At 59.2% G+C, this 15,258-nt stretch overlaps 1 protein-coding gene across 1 annotated transcript in view; it reads right to left on the reverse strand.

The window, feature by feature from the left end:
* Nucleotides 1-5,478, reverse strand: part of CDH22 (cadherin 22) — a 77,085-nt gene extending 71,607 nt beyond the window's left edge. The window contains exon 1 of the mRNA XM_063147518.1: nucleotides 4,984-5,478. Within this exon, the coding sequence (XP_063003588.1) occupies nucleotides 4,984-5,217 (234 nt within the window). The 5' untranslated portion in view covers nucleotides 5,218-5,478. The remainder of the gene's footprint in view (nucleotides 1-4,983) is intronic.
* Between the last annotated feature and the right edge of the window lie 9,780 nt (nucleotides 5,479-15,258).

Genomic DNA, 15,258 nt, shown 5'->3' on the forward strand with positions numbered 1-15,258 from the left:
GAGCCGGCTAACGTTACAGGCAGTGATTGGCAGGAGGGTGGTGGAAAATTTTCCTTGGAAAAGTTAACAAAATGGGAAATGTTTGGGGGGGGAATTCCAGGGGTTTATTTTCCTGCAGAAAATGTTCCATTTCATAAATTCATTAGTAAAAATGAACGTTTGCCCATTGCGAATATGTTATTAGGCAAAGCTTGGCGGTTTCAAAGTAGCAATGACTATTTTTCAAGTGAAGATATTACCTCCAGCAAGTACTTGAGAGGATCCACGTTCGTCACTGACGTGTCCACGTGTGTCTCAGGGTGAGACGGGACTAAGGGGGGGGAACCGAAGGTGCCCCCACAAGCTCATTGAAGGAGCGCGGGACTCTTGTGGCAAGAGGTGATTGGCTGTCAACGTGCTTTGGGTTGCTAAAACTGACTGATGTGTCAACCATTCATACCAATCTAAGGGGTGCAGATGCAACTAACTGTCCTTAAATGTTTACAAGTATTCTGATTTTTAAAATCCATATAATATAACATTTAAATCACATTACATCTGCTTTAATTCCCCCCCTCTCAAATATTCCAGGTCAAATACTTGTGGTGTATTGGGATAAAAAAAATAACAGAAGGTCCCTTTTTTAAAAAATAGCTTTGTTTAACTTCAGCTAAATACAAGTAAAATAAACAGGCTAAATTAAATCTCTCCAGGCATCAGAATGTTTTCTGATGCAAACTGAAAAATTTCCTATGAAAATGAGTCTATGCAAATTAACCTAATTTGCATTGGGAAAAATTCCAGTAGAAGCGGAAAATTTTTCATATACAAATGACCTATGCAAATTTACCTAATTTGCACTGGAATTTTTTCTGGAAAACTCACATCACTGGTTCCAGGAGGGTAGATTTTGGTTGAACATTTCAAGAGATTTCTTGACAGTCATAGAATCATAGAATAGTTGAGTTGGAAGGGGCCTACAAGGCCATCGAGTCCAACCCCCTGCTCAATGCAGGAATCCACCTCAAAGCATCCCTGACAGATGGCTGTCCGGCTGCCTCTTGAAGGCCTCTAGCGTGGGAGAGCCCATGACCTCGCTGGTCGTTTTCACGCTGAAGCTGGGCAGTTCTCTGCTGGGGGTGCTCTGAATTCCCTATGTGAAGCAGGGGGTCAGACTAGATGGCCCCTGAGGCACCCTCCAACATGATGGCCCGATGATTCCAAGAGAGATCCATTCTGTGCCAGCCAGCTCAGGGGACGGCCAGCAGAAGAAGTGGCTGCCGCGGTCCCAGTTCCCCTCACATGCTTTTCCTGCTGAAGGCCAAGCGCAGGCAGCCCAAGGCGGACTCAGGGAAGCTGAAACATGGGAGCGTGCAGGATGTCCCCCAGGCCGGAGGCAGTCGCTGCTCTCTCTCCGAAAGGTCCAGCAAACGCCTGTGGGCTCCTGAGATGGGCACCTTTGCCACAGCGGTGCATCGTCTCTCCTTTGGAAACCTCTCGGGGGGCTGCATGTCGCTACAAAGCAGGCTTGCCTGCTGGACTCCAGCTGGCTCCCTCCCCATGCCCAAACCCATGTGCCCCATTTCCAGAGCAAAGATCCCTCCTTCTGCAAATTTCTCCTGGCAATTTCAGTTTGGACCCCGTGTAGGCCTAGCAAACGGCAGCCCAAAGGATGTGAGACAGAAAACGGTCGACCCTTTGGAGTCCTGGACTCCAGACCCCCTCACCCAACTAGTACAGAAAAGGTGAAGTCCAGGTGCTCATCATGACAGTCCCCACAGCCCTGAAGATGGCCCACAAAATGGAGGCCACTGTGTGGATCAATCTCTCTCTCTCTCTCTCTCTCTAGCTATGTGCTCATGCACGCACACAAACATGCACAGAGGGCAGCCGTACACAGTGTACCAGCCCCAATCAGCACATTGGCTTTTACCTGGAGAGACTGGGGATTGAGTGAGAAAGGGGGGGCACAACCCCCCTGCAGCACAAGGCCACAAGCTCAGGATTTCTCCAACGAGCATCCAGTGACTCAGGGTCACCGAGTGAGGCTGAGCCATTTTCAGGGCTTTTGTGCAGCTCCTGGGTCTTCATTGCCCACCCCAAGGTATTTTGCATTGCAACTCTGCCGGGGACATCCCTTTCTTGGCCCAGCTACTGTGAGGTGTGGGGTGTAGCTCAGCGGGAACAGGGAAGCCTGAGGGGGTGACCCAGGGCATCATCGCCCTGCGCTTCCAAGGTCCTGGCGGGTGCCCTGGCTCCACCACACCGCTGGAATTCGGGGCCAGGCTGGTGTGTGTGTGTGTGTGTGTTAACAGACAGCTGAGAAGGGCGTCCCGAACAGGAGCACGTGATCTCCCTCCCGTCCGGGCTCAGCCTCACTCCACTCCACGGCCAGGGCCCACGGCAGGCCTCCTCTCTCGCCTGTTCCACACATGGAAACTTGCCCAAAACAAAACCACGGCACATGCCGGGAAGGAAGGCAAGGTCTCAAAATGAGCCAAGAGCCACGGGACGCTCTCTTGCAATCCCTCCATCTTCCCCAAGAATGACTGTCGCTATACTTCAACACACACACACCAGCCCCTCCGCCCCCCACGCTCACTCCCTGGTGCAGAGGAGCTGGAGGGTCCATGGCCGCCCCCAGCTCAGTTGGGGACCCGTGCAGCCGCCAGGCGGGGCCTCCCAAGGCCTCCAAGAAGCCCCCTTCCCTCCCTCCCTCCCTCCCTCCCTCCTCCCACCCATGGGCTCTTCGGGTGGGAGGCAGCAGCTCTGCTGGGCCAGCTCTGCAAATGGCTCTCAGCCCCAGTCAGGAAGCAGGAGCCCTGCCAGGGGGACGCAGGGACCCTGGAAGCCGCTTTGCACTGAGCCAGGGCCTTGGTCCGTCTAGCCCAGGATGGTCGACACAGACTGGCAGCCAGGCATCTCCGGGGTTTCAGGCTGGATTCTTTCCCTGCCCTGCCTAGAGACACCAGGGATCGAACCGGGGGCCCTCTGCCTGCCAAGTAGGGCCTCTACCACCCTGAGCTACGGTCCCTCCCCTTCCCCGGGAAGAAGGGAGACCTCTTCTCTATGGGTGAGGAAGGAGGGAGGCCTGATGCCGCGGGCCCAGCCGTTCCCAGCCCAGCCCACTGTGGGGGGGGGGCAGGCGGGGAGGCTGGGGGGGGGGCCCAGTTCTGATAAAGGCGGCCCAGGAGAAGAAGGCTTTTGGAAGGCAGACAAAAACCTTTCATCTGCTCCGTTTGTTAAAAAGGGAAATTGTTTCCTTGCCCTAAAGGGCTAGAAATCTGGGATTTTACGAGGCCATTAATTACCTCCTACTAATTAAATCAAAATTAAATGTGAGCAGAGGTGCATTTTCCTTATTAAAACGATTAAACAGAAAGCACAGATACACAAATAAAAAACGACTCTGGGATGGAGGGGAAAAGGAAATCAAATAAAAATTCGCCCTTAATGAAGGTGCTTTTGGTGTTTGCTCCAACTCATAAAGCCCAAGTTCATCAATTTCCTTTAAATATTAGCAACTTAATTAAATCTGTTTTTTCCCCTTTAATCCCCTCCTCTATCTAAAATAGATCTGTCCACAGGCACAAGTTTGTAACTCACGCTGACCCCATAATTCTATTTTAAAAAAACACCAAAATCCACATCAAACCACGGGGCCCTCAGGGGAAATTACGCCTCAGAAAAGGGATTAGCTCAAGTACCCAGATTTTTATGAAAATGCGATTGGGCCTCCTCGGCTGGCGGGCGGCTGGCCCTGGACGTGGGGTGCGGGGCGGAGGAGCAGGCCGGCCGCCAGCCCCACGTCCAGGGGGCCACGCATGAGCCTGGCCCGGGCCGGCCACCAAGCGGGGGAAGGGCCGGGCCCACCGGGCCCCGTGGCTCTTCCTCGGAGAGGCGGCTTTCCTGCTCAGCTTGGCGGTTTTCTCGGGGCCGGCAGCTGCTGTGGCAAAATGGCGTGGAAAAGGGGCTGTAAAGTGGGTTAGTTTTAGGTTCCTGGGTTCATTTTGGAAATGAGGCTGTTGCTAGGCTACCTCTGGAATTCGCCAAGGCCCGATGCTCCGAGTCGCTCCCCAGGGGAGCTGCCAGTTAACTGGAGCTGCATCGCCGCTGCCGGGCAGGGGCGGCGGGAGGGGCCTGGCGGGGAAGGCAGGCCCAGGCCGGCCCCACCACCTCTGCAGGCCCCCTCCTGCCCAGCCAGGGCCCTCGGCAGGAGGACTGGGGCACCGAGGCGAGCTTCAGCGAGGCCCAGGCGGGCCGGAGGCTCTGGGGTGCCCCATGGCCTCCCCTTGCAGCCTTGGGGAGAAGCTGGCACACTCGGTGGAACGGGGGGGGGGGAGGCTGGTGATGGGCACTAATGTCAAAGAACGACAGCGCCTCAAAGACGCACCCACACGCCGCCCGGCCTTTGCCTGCCCTCCTCCCCCATCCACACCCAGCACACTTGGGCCACCTGTCCTCCAGAGAAGAGCAGGTGCCAAGCAAGGTTTCCCCTGGCTGGCAGGCCTCTTGGTCACAGGCCTATAACAACAACCGGCCCCAGACAAGCCTCATCGCCTCCAAGGCGGCCCTGCGGAGGCCCTTCAAGGAACCCCCTTTGAACCAGCATCCCTGACCCACCAGCTTCTCGGCCCCACGTGGCACCCACACCTGACGGCTGGAGCAACAGCTGAACGCGGGATGTGCTCTGCCACTGGTCCCTGGTCCCTGCCCGTGCCAGACCAGATGCGTGGCAAGGAGGCCAGTGCCTACCAGGCCTGGGAAGAGCTGGCCCAGAGTCTGCTGGCAGGGATGGCCTGAAGACCACCAGGAACGTGGACGAGAGCCGCCAGGGAGCGCGTGGGCAGGCATTGGTGAGCTCGACCGGCCTGTGCAGAAGGAGCCCATCTCGCCTTTCTCCAGCTGCAGCAATGGGGCCGCCCCTGCCCTGCCCCACCGCAGCAGCTGCTACACCCCCAGCAGCCCACGCACCTCCAGCCCACACGACCCGGCTGACTTTACCTTCCCCACGTACAGTGGTTCCGTGCCGGTGTACTCCTCCACCACGAAGAACTGGTTCCACACCCAGCCACGCTTCACGCGCCCGCCGCCCGGCAGCCCCCCGTCATCACCGGACTCTTCCAGGCCAGACCCCCCCGGCTCCACGTGCATGGACAGCATAGCCGGGCAGCCCAGCACCCACATCGCCAGCAGCAGCAGCAGCAGCAGGGTCCGAGAGGAGCTGTCGGGAGCCATCACCGCAGAGCCCGGGCCGCTGGCGCAGGGGACATGGGCATCCTTTGGGCAGCAAGGAAGCCACAGGCCTCTGCTGTGATTCAGCCGTCCGTGGGGGGCAGTTCCTGCATCCTTACGAGCAATTCTACGCCTCTGATAGCCAGCAGGTGAGGATCACATCCCTGTCCTAGTCCCAGCAGCCTCCCTTCCCGCTGGCAGATGTCCAGAGGCCGGCAAGACGAACATCAGGCTGGGCGGAACGAGCCCTGCCACGCACCGTGCCCAGCGTCCGTGCCAAGGGCAGTGGCAGGGGAGGGAGTGCCCTGCCAGGAGCAGAAGGGGTCGCTTGGACGCGGCCTCCGGGCTGCCCCTCCACAGTCCTAGAGCTCGGGCAGGAGGCTGAGTGCGCACCGGTCCCTCCTCGCTGCCGGCACTGCCTGGGCAGGCCCGCTCAGCAACCGGCTGCCTGCTCCCGCAGGGGCCTGTGGGGCAAACAGCCTCATCCGCCGAAAAGGCCCTCCTCGTTGGCCCAACGTGTGGTGGCAGCGAAGCAGAGTCAGACGCGGGCCGGGGTGGGGCTGCTCAGGAGGAGGCCCCGCGCAGGCTTCTTCTCTGTGGCTCCTCTGTGGCTCCAGCTTCGGCCTCTGGGGCCCGGCCCGAGCAGCTGATGGGGGCAGCCTCCGGCCTCTGCCTGGTCAAAGCGGCTGGCACAGGGCAAGGGCATCTGCCTCCAGGCACCTGGGGAAGACAAAGAGGTCAGTGGCTGGGGGGCACCAGGCCGTTTTGGGCTCCCTCGCAAAGCAGCTGCCTGTTGCCCTCCCCTTCCCACAGAACAGAACCAGGGTAGGAGAGCAGCGTGCCCCTCCCTGCCCCATCACATGCGTGGGAGTCTTCTCTTGTGCAGTGATTTGCCCGGCCTCTGACGCTGCAGCCCACCCCAGGGCAAAAGAATAGGGGCAGGCGCGGTGCTGGCAACGGCGCAGCAGAGTTGCTCTGCCCCTCAAAGGAAAGGGTGGCGGTGGCTAGCCTGGCCGGTCCATGAGCCACAGCAGGCCCTAGGAAGGGGAGGGCTAGCCAGGAGTCAAAACCCACCATCCAGCACACCCATCGGTGGGGGGGGGCTGCCATTTTTCAGTCTCTCAGAGCCGTTGCTGGCCAAAACCCACCAGGAAAGGCACCCCACCAACAAGCCAGAACAGAAGATGGGCACAGGGGGCCCTCCCACTATGTTCTGAATAAAGACACGACAGACTCAATTCTTCTTTGAGCAATATTGAACCTAAACATGCCCCCAAAAGGGGTAAAAAAAAACCCCACACACACACACCTGGAAGCCTCCCGCAGCCACCCCCCACATAGCTCGGGGCGCCTGCTGAGGCTCATGAAATATTCACTCGCTAAATGGTTTGGCGGACTTAATCGCTTGTTATCAGTTACGAGAGGCGGCTGAGAGCCGAGGAGGGAGGAGGGGGCCTGGGCCGCCGGCGCTAGCAGTTCGATGGAGACGTGCAGCCACCGTGCAGCGGCTCGCAGACCCTCCGCTCTGCACAGGACAGCAAGCGGAACCCCCTGCCCCCAGCCCCACGAGGGAGGCAGCGTGGAGGAGATCCCCGCAGGCAGCCCGGCAGCCTCGCGCAAAGGGCCTCCCAGCAAGCGCCTGCCTGCCTGGTGCGCGCTCTTTCTCCCCACCCCCACCCCCAGCACTTCTGCACAGCCAGAAGCCACACCATCATGGTGGGCTTGGGAGCGAAGAACCGGGGAGGCTGAAGGATGGGCGCCCGACAGCGGCTCAGCGGCAGCTTCCCAGCCAAAGTGGCCGTGTGAAGCTCTCTGGCTTCCGCCAAAGTAGGCCCAGAGGTTCCCTGGGGAAGCGCAGAGCAAGCCAGCTGCTCAGGTGGCCCCAAGAGAGACCGCTGTGCTTGCAAGCTGCCAGTGCTGGGGAAGCAAAGGGACTCGCGTAGCCCAGCTCCCAGCCCGAAGCGGCAAGAGCGAGGGTTTGGTGATGCCCTCGCTTTCAGGGACAGGGGTAAAAGCTGTCCAACGGCCAGGCCAGCTGGCTTCTGCATAGGGGGCAGGCGGGGGGGGGGGGGCAGCATCATGTCCTTCACCTCAGGGCCGGCCGGCCCAAGACGACGTGGGCTTGGGCTCACTCCAAATGCAGCAGGGACCCCAGAGGGGCTTTCCTGGCTTGACTTCCCAATAACCCCAAACACACATTCGCCTCAAGACGTTCACCTGTGACCCGCCACGGCCCACGGCCTCTTTCCCGTTAGCCCCGGCCAGTTCAGGCCCCATCCCCTCAGCACTTCTCCCCCCACCCCGCAAGAAGAGCAGCGATCCAGGGGACGGCGGCCCACTCGGCCATCTTCTGCGGCGGCTGAACCAGTGGCTGTTGGCTGGTTTGGGGGCTCTGGAGGGAGGAACCCCCCCGCCAATGCTCCGCAGCCGTGCTTTGGCGCAATGTCCCGATTCCTTGCTGAGGGGAGGAGCCTGGGGGGGGGAGTCATGAGCAGGTGCCTGCGTCCGGGCCCCGCAGGGCCGCCCGACTTTGCCTGGCCACTTGCAGGGAGGTGCAGCGGGTGCCCCAGGGGCCGGCACGTGCCTTCCTCCTGCCTTGCAATCCCAGGGCCACGGGCTGTGGCAACAGCCCCTCCCTTCTGGCAGGGTGGGTGGGCAACCGATGGTCAATCCGTCCTCCTGGCTTTAAAGGACTCTTCATAACGGCAATGGTGTTGCTCCCCCTGAATCAATAAAACATCTTGTCTGCCATGCTGGAGCTTGCCTCTGTCTCTGAGGGAAACATCTGTTGTTGTTGTTGTTGTTGTTGTTGTTGTTGTTGTTGTTGTTTAAAAAAATCGGGCTCTGTTGCTTTCAAACCGCTGGAGCAAGACTCCACCGTTCGGCTCCGCTCCCCTCTCCCGCCCCCGTTTTCTGCCTGGTGGGCTCTGGCAATAAGCAACCCGCTTTCTTAGTTCGCAGCAACGTTTGCACGAGGACTGAGGCAAGGAGAAGCCTGCGGGGAGCCCCCAAGCAGGACAGGGGGGGCCACCGCCCCCTCCCGCCCCCCAGCCTGGGCTCCACAGGAACCGGGATGGAGAAAGGCAAACAAGAGCCCACGGGGCTCCCTGGCCTGCGTTGGGAGCCAGGGAGGGGGCAGGTCGGCTGTTTAGGGAAGGCGATGAATCGGTTGCTAGAGACGGAAGGAAGAGCAACTGAGCTCCTCTTTTGCTTCAGCCTTCTCCCACAAAAGGGCCTGCGTGTTTGTGTTCAACCTGGGACAAGCAGAACAAGTGATAGACGGAGGGATTTGTAGCCCAGAATAAGTAAGGACACGGTAGGCGAGTGCTTAGCTACTATAAATGAGTTTCAGTCTCCAGGGACAGATGAATATTACATCCCTGGGCGCGTGCGTTATTTCGGAGCGCTGTCTGTAATCTTTGAGAACTCCTGGAGAACAGGTGAGGGGACAGAACACTGGAGACACGGATATGCTCCCCCCCCCCGCTCCATTTTCAAGAAAGGGGAGAAGGTAAATCCAGGTGACTATAGACCATGCAAAATTCATGGTCCATGCAAAATCCTCAAACGGATAACTAAGTGGCAGTCTGTGAGCATCTAGGAAATAAGGCATTGATTACTATGTGTCAACATGGGTTTATCAAGACTATGTCATGCCAGACCAACCATATCTCCTTTTTGATAAGAGTTACTAGTTTGGTAGATCATGGGAATACTGTGGGCGTAGTATATCTTAATCTCAGCAGAACATTTGCTGCAGGGCTCTTGGATAAAATGACTTGGCTGCAGCAGCAGAGGGGTTGCTTAGCAAACTTGCAGATGACATGAAGCTAGGAGGAATAGCCAACCCCACAGAAGTCAGGATCAAGACTCACAGAATCATACAATAGCAGAGTTGGGAATCCCTGACAGATGGTTGTCCAGCTGCCTCTTGAAGGCCTCTAGGGTGGGAGGCATTCAAGTGTTGATCCCTCAAAAGGGATCAACACAGGAAAAATAAATAATCAAAGACACAAGTATAGGTTGGAAGAGACCTGGCTTTGGCAGCAGCACGCATGAAAAGGACCGAGGTGTCTTAGCGGGTCACAAGCTGAATAGGAGCCAGCTGTGTGATGCAGCACCTAAATAAGCTAAGGCAATGTTGGGCTGCATTAACAGAAGCATAATGTCCAGATCATGGGAAGTAACAGTTCCACTCTATTCATTTCATTTATTACATTTCTAATATCTGAAGCTCTCCGGCTGCATTTGGAATCCTGCATCCAGTTCTGTGTACCCTGTTTTAAGAAAGACATTGACAAGTTGGAGCACATCCAGAGAAGAATGCCAGGAAGCCAAGGGGTCTGGAAACCAAGTCCCATGAGGAACAGTTGAAAGAGGAGCTGGGAAATGTTTAGAGGAGGAGATTAACGGAGAACGTGAGGGCAGACCTCAGTGATCTGAAAGGCTGCCAGGCAGAAGACGGAGCGGACTTGTTCTCTGTGGCTCCAGAGGGCAGGACTAGAACGAAGGGGTGGAAATGGTAGGGAAGCAGATCTCGGCTCAATCTGAGGAGAAAGGTCCTAAGAGCCAGAGCCGTTCAGCAGTGGAGCAGACTCTGCCTTGGGGGGTGGGGTGGGGGGTCCCCCTTCACTTCATCGGAGGCTGGATGGCCACTTGACAGGGATGCCGCCGCTGCATCCTGCCTTACAGAGCTGGCGCTGAGAACAGGCGCTCTCCAAGAGGCCTTCCTCACTCTAGGGTCCTATGAGACGCATCCTGCCACTGATACTGGAGGGAATATATAGCGCCATCCTGACTAGTAGCCCTTGGTAGCTTTATCCTCCACAAATTTGCCCATTCCCCTTTTAAAGTTGTCCAAGTTGGCAGCAAATCCGTCACTACATCGAGTGGTAAAAGATGACAGCCCCAAAGTAATTTCTGGCAAAGGGATGAGGAGGAACCCTCAGTAGCCCGCTGTGCTCAGGCTGCAAAGCGCCGCGTTGACAAAGGGGGTGTCGTCCTCATGGCATTGCCCCTCCCTCTTCCAACTCCCACGGGGTGGGGAATTCCCCATGGCAGCAGGGGCGGGGGCTTTCTGGCAGATCTTCCGGTTGGCTGAGCCCGCACCTTGCCCGGCCTATCAGTGGACACCGCCCTCCACGAAACGCCCCCAACTCAAGGTCAAAGCGAGGTCACATGGCGGAAGGGCTGTGGTGACCTCGCTTCAAAGAAAAGTCAGTCCCTGACTTTTTAAATTCGCAGATTCGGGGAAAAGCCTCGAGGTGGCTGCGAGGTGGCGGCCGCGTCGTATACTCAATACAGCCCCACTGCAGGGCAAATAAGGTGTATAGGGCAGCCCCAAAGTCACCCAGAACCGTGTTCCGACTTCAGGTCAAAGTACACAATCGGTTAAATATGTAGCCGGCTACTGACCTGCTCTTTGATTTTACTCACGGAAACACGCCGGGCCCTGATCCAGATTGGGACTGCTGTGCATGGGTAGAGCAGGTTTAAACCTTCCTGCCCCCGGCGCTTTGCTTTCCCAAATCCATCCCTCCTTCTACATCCAGGGTAAACATGAGAAAACAGCAACACCAACGCTGGGGGGTGGGCATCTCCCTCCTCCTCCTCCTCCTCCTTCCCCCTCCCCCCTGCCATCCCACTTTTCTTTAAAAAGCCCCATAAAGTGGGAGGATTTTGGGAAACAAGCAGTTGGGGGTGAGGAGGTTTAATTCTTCACCCTCCACTCACGGTGGTCCTGAGCAAGATCACGGCCCCACATGCTTACTTGAGAGTAAAAAAGAGGGGATCTGTGGCTGAACGCTGAGCATTTGAGGTATCCGGTCGCTTCTCTCTCAGGCTCCGTTTCGTGAGCAGGATCCGTGGCTGTTGTGAAGGGATCCGCTTGCCCCCTTTTGATGGATGCATTCCAGCTTGTTCACCCTGAGAATGTGGACAAGGCAGCCGGGGGATCGAGGCCCTGCCCTTGCTCTTTCGGTCGATGTCCGTCCTGGCGGATTAGGGCTGCCTAGCGGGGGGCGGGGGGACAGGAACGGACTGGCTCCACGGGCGCTGGAGGTGGTGAACGTGCCCCTGGTCCTTAAAGGAAGCGGTGGAGAAAGCCTCACTTGGCCACGCCAACCTGGGCGACGATTAGCCAGCCTGCAATTTCCCCTTTCTGAGTAACGTCTCTCAGCAGCTGGTGGCCACTGAGCTCCAGCTTTCCTTGGCCAACGCTGGTTATGCAGAACCTTTTCCACCTGGGTTCTGAAGCGGCCCTGAGGGACGGCCTTCCTCCGTCAGGAGTGAGACAGACGGTGAGCAGCCCTGCGGGTTCTGCTGGACCGCTCAGTGGCCTTCAGGATGCAGAGGGAGCCCTATGGGTAGGAGGCCCGCATCCTCGTGTGTTCACTGTTGCCGGCACTGTTCCTGGCCAGGAGGCTCCAGTAGTGATTCCAGGCTCACGGGGGGCACGGGGGGGGGGGGCTAACATTTCCGCACCACTTTTCACTTCCTGTATGGTGGATTTCCCCCTCCCCTCCTGGCCTGAGCACTCACGGTGTATTCTTCCTCCCCACCACCACCACACCCACCACATCGCTGATAAAATTCGGGGAGGGGGGCTTTTTGCCACCAAGGGCTGCATGTGATGCTGCATGTGATGCTGCATGTGATGCTGCATGTGTCGGGGGCCACACATGCGCACAACACTTGCGCACACAAGCATCTGCACCTGTCAAGGTGGGAGGGGCCATCTGTATTGCTGGTAGCAACTGTACAATGGGGTGGGGGGAGCAATAGCCATGGGGCAGAGCCACGGGGGGGAGGGGGGAGGGTCCTCCGCTGGGCTCCCCCTTGGCATCTGCAGGGCCCCTGTGGGGAGAGGAGGCCGCGGGGGTCTTCTGATGTTCTCAGTGCAGGCCCTAACTGGCAGAGGGGCAAGGAAGGCCGTGGTGAAGGAGCTGCGGGCCGTGAGGTGCTCCTTCCTGTTGCCCCCCCCCCCCACACACACACCCTGGGGGGCTCTTTGCCCTTCCTAGAATTCCTGGTAGAGAAACGGGAAGAATCAAGCGAGCAGGAAGGGTCCCTTGGGTCCTATCAGGGGCTGGGGGGAGACTTTCCAGCTCGGTGGGGGGGTCCTTCCTGCCAGGTTCCCCCAGCCGGCTCCCTTTCCCTCCCTCGCCCCGTCCTCTTCCCTGACCCGCATCTTGGTGCACGTCTTCGCAGTGGTCAGAAGTACAGGCACCTCCCCTTCCGCAGGGCTGGATCACAAGGGCAGCTGGGTCACTCCCAACACAGTCACCTGGCATGCCGAGGAGGAGGGGGGGGGCACCATGAGGATCCCATCAGCCGGACAGCTGTTGTCCCCCTGCCGCCTCCCCCCCAGCCAAACCAAAGGCCTCCGCCTCCGACGCTGGATGTGGCCAAGGGGGCCGAGGGCTGGACCTGACTGGGGAGACCCCTTTCCCCCAGGCAGAGGTTCTCTGGTGCCAGTCCTGGGGGCAAAGGGCAGCTACGCAGCGCCGCCCTTGCCCTGCGTCTGCTCCTTTCTGTGAGTTGTGCAGGAGATCTTCCCAGTGGACTGTGCCCCCCCTGTTGATTACTGGGAGGAGGGGGCGCCCTTTGCCCTTGCCACATCAGCCATCCGCGCGCCTGCCTGGGGGCCAGCTGTCCTCCAGGACTGGGCTGCCGTCAGGGCTGGGCAGACGCTCTCGCTCGGGCCTCTTCGCCCATAGATAGAGATGTATGAAACACAATCCCAGCAACAGCCCCCCTCCCCCCTCCCCCGCTGTGTCCCCCACCCACACACGCGGGGCCTGTGCAACGGTTGCTGTGGGAACAGGAAGCTGCCTTCGGAATCTTCCCCCTCCCCCCCCCCCGTTCGTGTTTAAACACCATCTCATCCAGAGTGACCATGGGGGGGGGCTGTTGCTGCCTCCTGGCACCCCCTCCCCCATCAAAGGAGGGGCGGTCCCCTTATCACGCCGCAGCATAGCAGGAGCAACACCTGCCCAGAGGCCCGCGGGGGGGGGCGGAGAAGAGAAACTGCCAGCGCACAGGGACCCCTCCTCCACCCCCCTCCAGCCCCGCTTCCTCAGCCCCCCCACACACACACACCTTCTCAGCAGCCCCAGCACCACCAGGGCCCGCGGCTTCCCCCTCCCCACTCGCCAGGCCGCCTCGCTCGGCTTTGTCAGTGTGTTTGGCAGTGCTGTACTGTACATCATGTTGACAGTAGAAATTACATCCTGAGCTTATGTTTTACACTCTGCCCTGTCAGAACTCACCGCAGCCCAGTGATCAGGACAAATTGAATAGCATCCCGTCCGTGTCAATATTTATTTCATTTTACAAATGCAGCGGGGGAGCAGCCGGCACACCAGGCGCGCGCACGGAGGAGGAGGAGGAGGAGGGGGAGGGCGCCCGCTCCACCTGCACATCCGGCACATGGGCCTCTTCCTGGGTGCCGCGGCACGGCATGCTGGGAACAGGCAGTCGTGCGGCAGGGATCAAGGCCCAGGGCTGCGGAGAAACCGGTGCTCCCCCCCCGCCAGGAATACCCTCCCTCCACCAGCGCCACCACCAGCATGGGAGCTCATATGGGGGATGCAGCCACAGAAGCGCCCGCCCGCACCCCACAGCATCCAGGCCGGAAGGAGCCACCTGGCCACATGGGGGGGGGCACAGAGTCCCTTTCTGCCAATGCCTTTGCAGCCGCTCAGTCAGGGGGCAGCTGTGCTAGCAGCCAGCGGAGGAAGTCGGTCCCCTTTGCTGCCGCATCCCTGGCCTCCTGGCCACCTGCTCAGCCATGGCCGAGACATCCCAGGAAGCATCTGGAGTCACCAGCCCCCCCTCCTCCCCCGCCCATCATGGACCAGGGGGACCCCTCCCTGCCATCGCCCCGCCACCTGCATCCAAGCGCAGAAGGGGCTTTCCGGGGAGGGGAGGGTATGGGGGGGGCTGCATGGGGGGCCGCGCCTGGCGCTCCATCGCCCGCCTGCTCTGCGTGCCCCCTGAAGCCCACTTGGCCGCGTGGCTTTGCCTGGACAGGGCTCTCAACCGGTGCTTTAGTGCAGGATCAGGGCTCCGCATCCCACTTAATTCCGCGGCAGGACCACCCGCCTGGCATCTCATCTCGGTGAGGCCGCGCGGCGCGGCTCAACGAGACAGATCTTGCCGTGATGGGCCAAAAAGCCTGTGATTATTCCACCAGCAAATTCCTCTCTCAGATTGTCAACAGCGCAGTAAATTACAGTGCCATGTAACTGTGTCTCCTCTCCTTAAACAAGATTCAATTCCACTTAACTCTCCCCTTCCTGGGGAGGAGGCCGCGCGCCAGCCGGAATGCATTTCCCGGGATCCGCTACACAGGAGCCGGACAGCCACCGAGGCTCCTCCTCGGGAAGCCTTATTATCGCTTGCCCCCTCAGAGCTCCTGCGCGGGCCGGAGGCATTAGCCGGCCAGGAATTCAATTTCTCTCCTGTCTCTTGCGAGGAGGAAGCCAGGAAGAGCCACACGCGATTCCCCTCAGGTGCTGCTGCCTCCAATTCCAGAGAAGAGGGAGAGGAGGGGAGGGGAGGGGAGGGGAGGGGACGGTCGGCCCAAGCGAAGGAGCTCGGCCGACAGGGTGGCCCCCTCCCAGGAAGCCCCCTCCCCTGCCCTCCCCTGCCCCACACCAGATCCGCTGAGCGATAGCTACTGAGAAGGCAAAGCGTCCACAGGGATCCCCTGGGGGAAACCAGCTCCACCCCACATGGGACCAGGCTATGGCGCTCTCAGGAGGCACCGTGGGGAGACATGAAAAGCTCAATGGGCCGGAGCCGCCCTGGACGCTCACTCCAGAGCAGAGGAGGAGGAGGAGGAGGAGCTGGTTGGGACAGAGAGCCTGGTCCAGCTCCTTCCTGACGAAGAGGCGACCTAGGGGGGCACCTTTGGTGAGCCAACTCCAGGCCTCACTTTCAAAGAGCTTGGCAAAGGCTCCCAGGACAGGGGGCTCTCTAGAAATGCCCTGCCCCGAAAGGCCAGGGCAAGCCATGCCTGCAAGGGGAGAGAGTCCAAGG

This window comes from Elgaria multicarinata, chromosome 1 (assembly GCF_023053635.1).
Source record: "Elgaria multicarinata webbii isolate HBS135686 ecotype San Diego chromosome 1, rElgMul1.1.pri, whole genome shotgun sequence".
In the NCBI taxonomy this organism is placed as follows: Eukaryota; Metazoa; Chordata; class Lepidosauria; order Squamata; family Anguidae; genus Elgaria; species Elgaria multicarinata.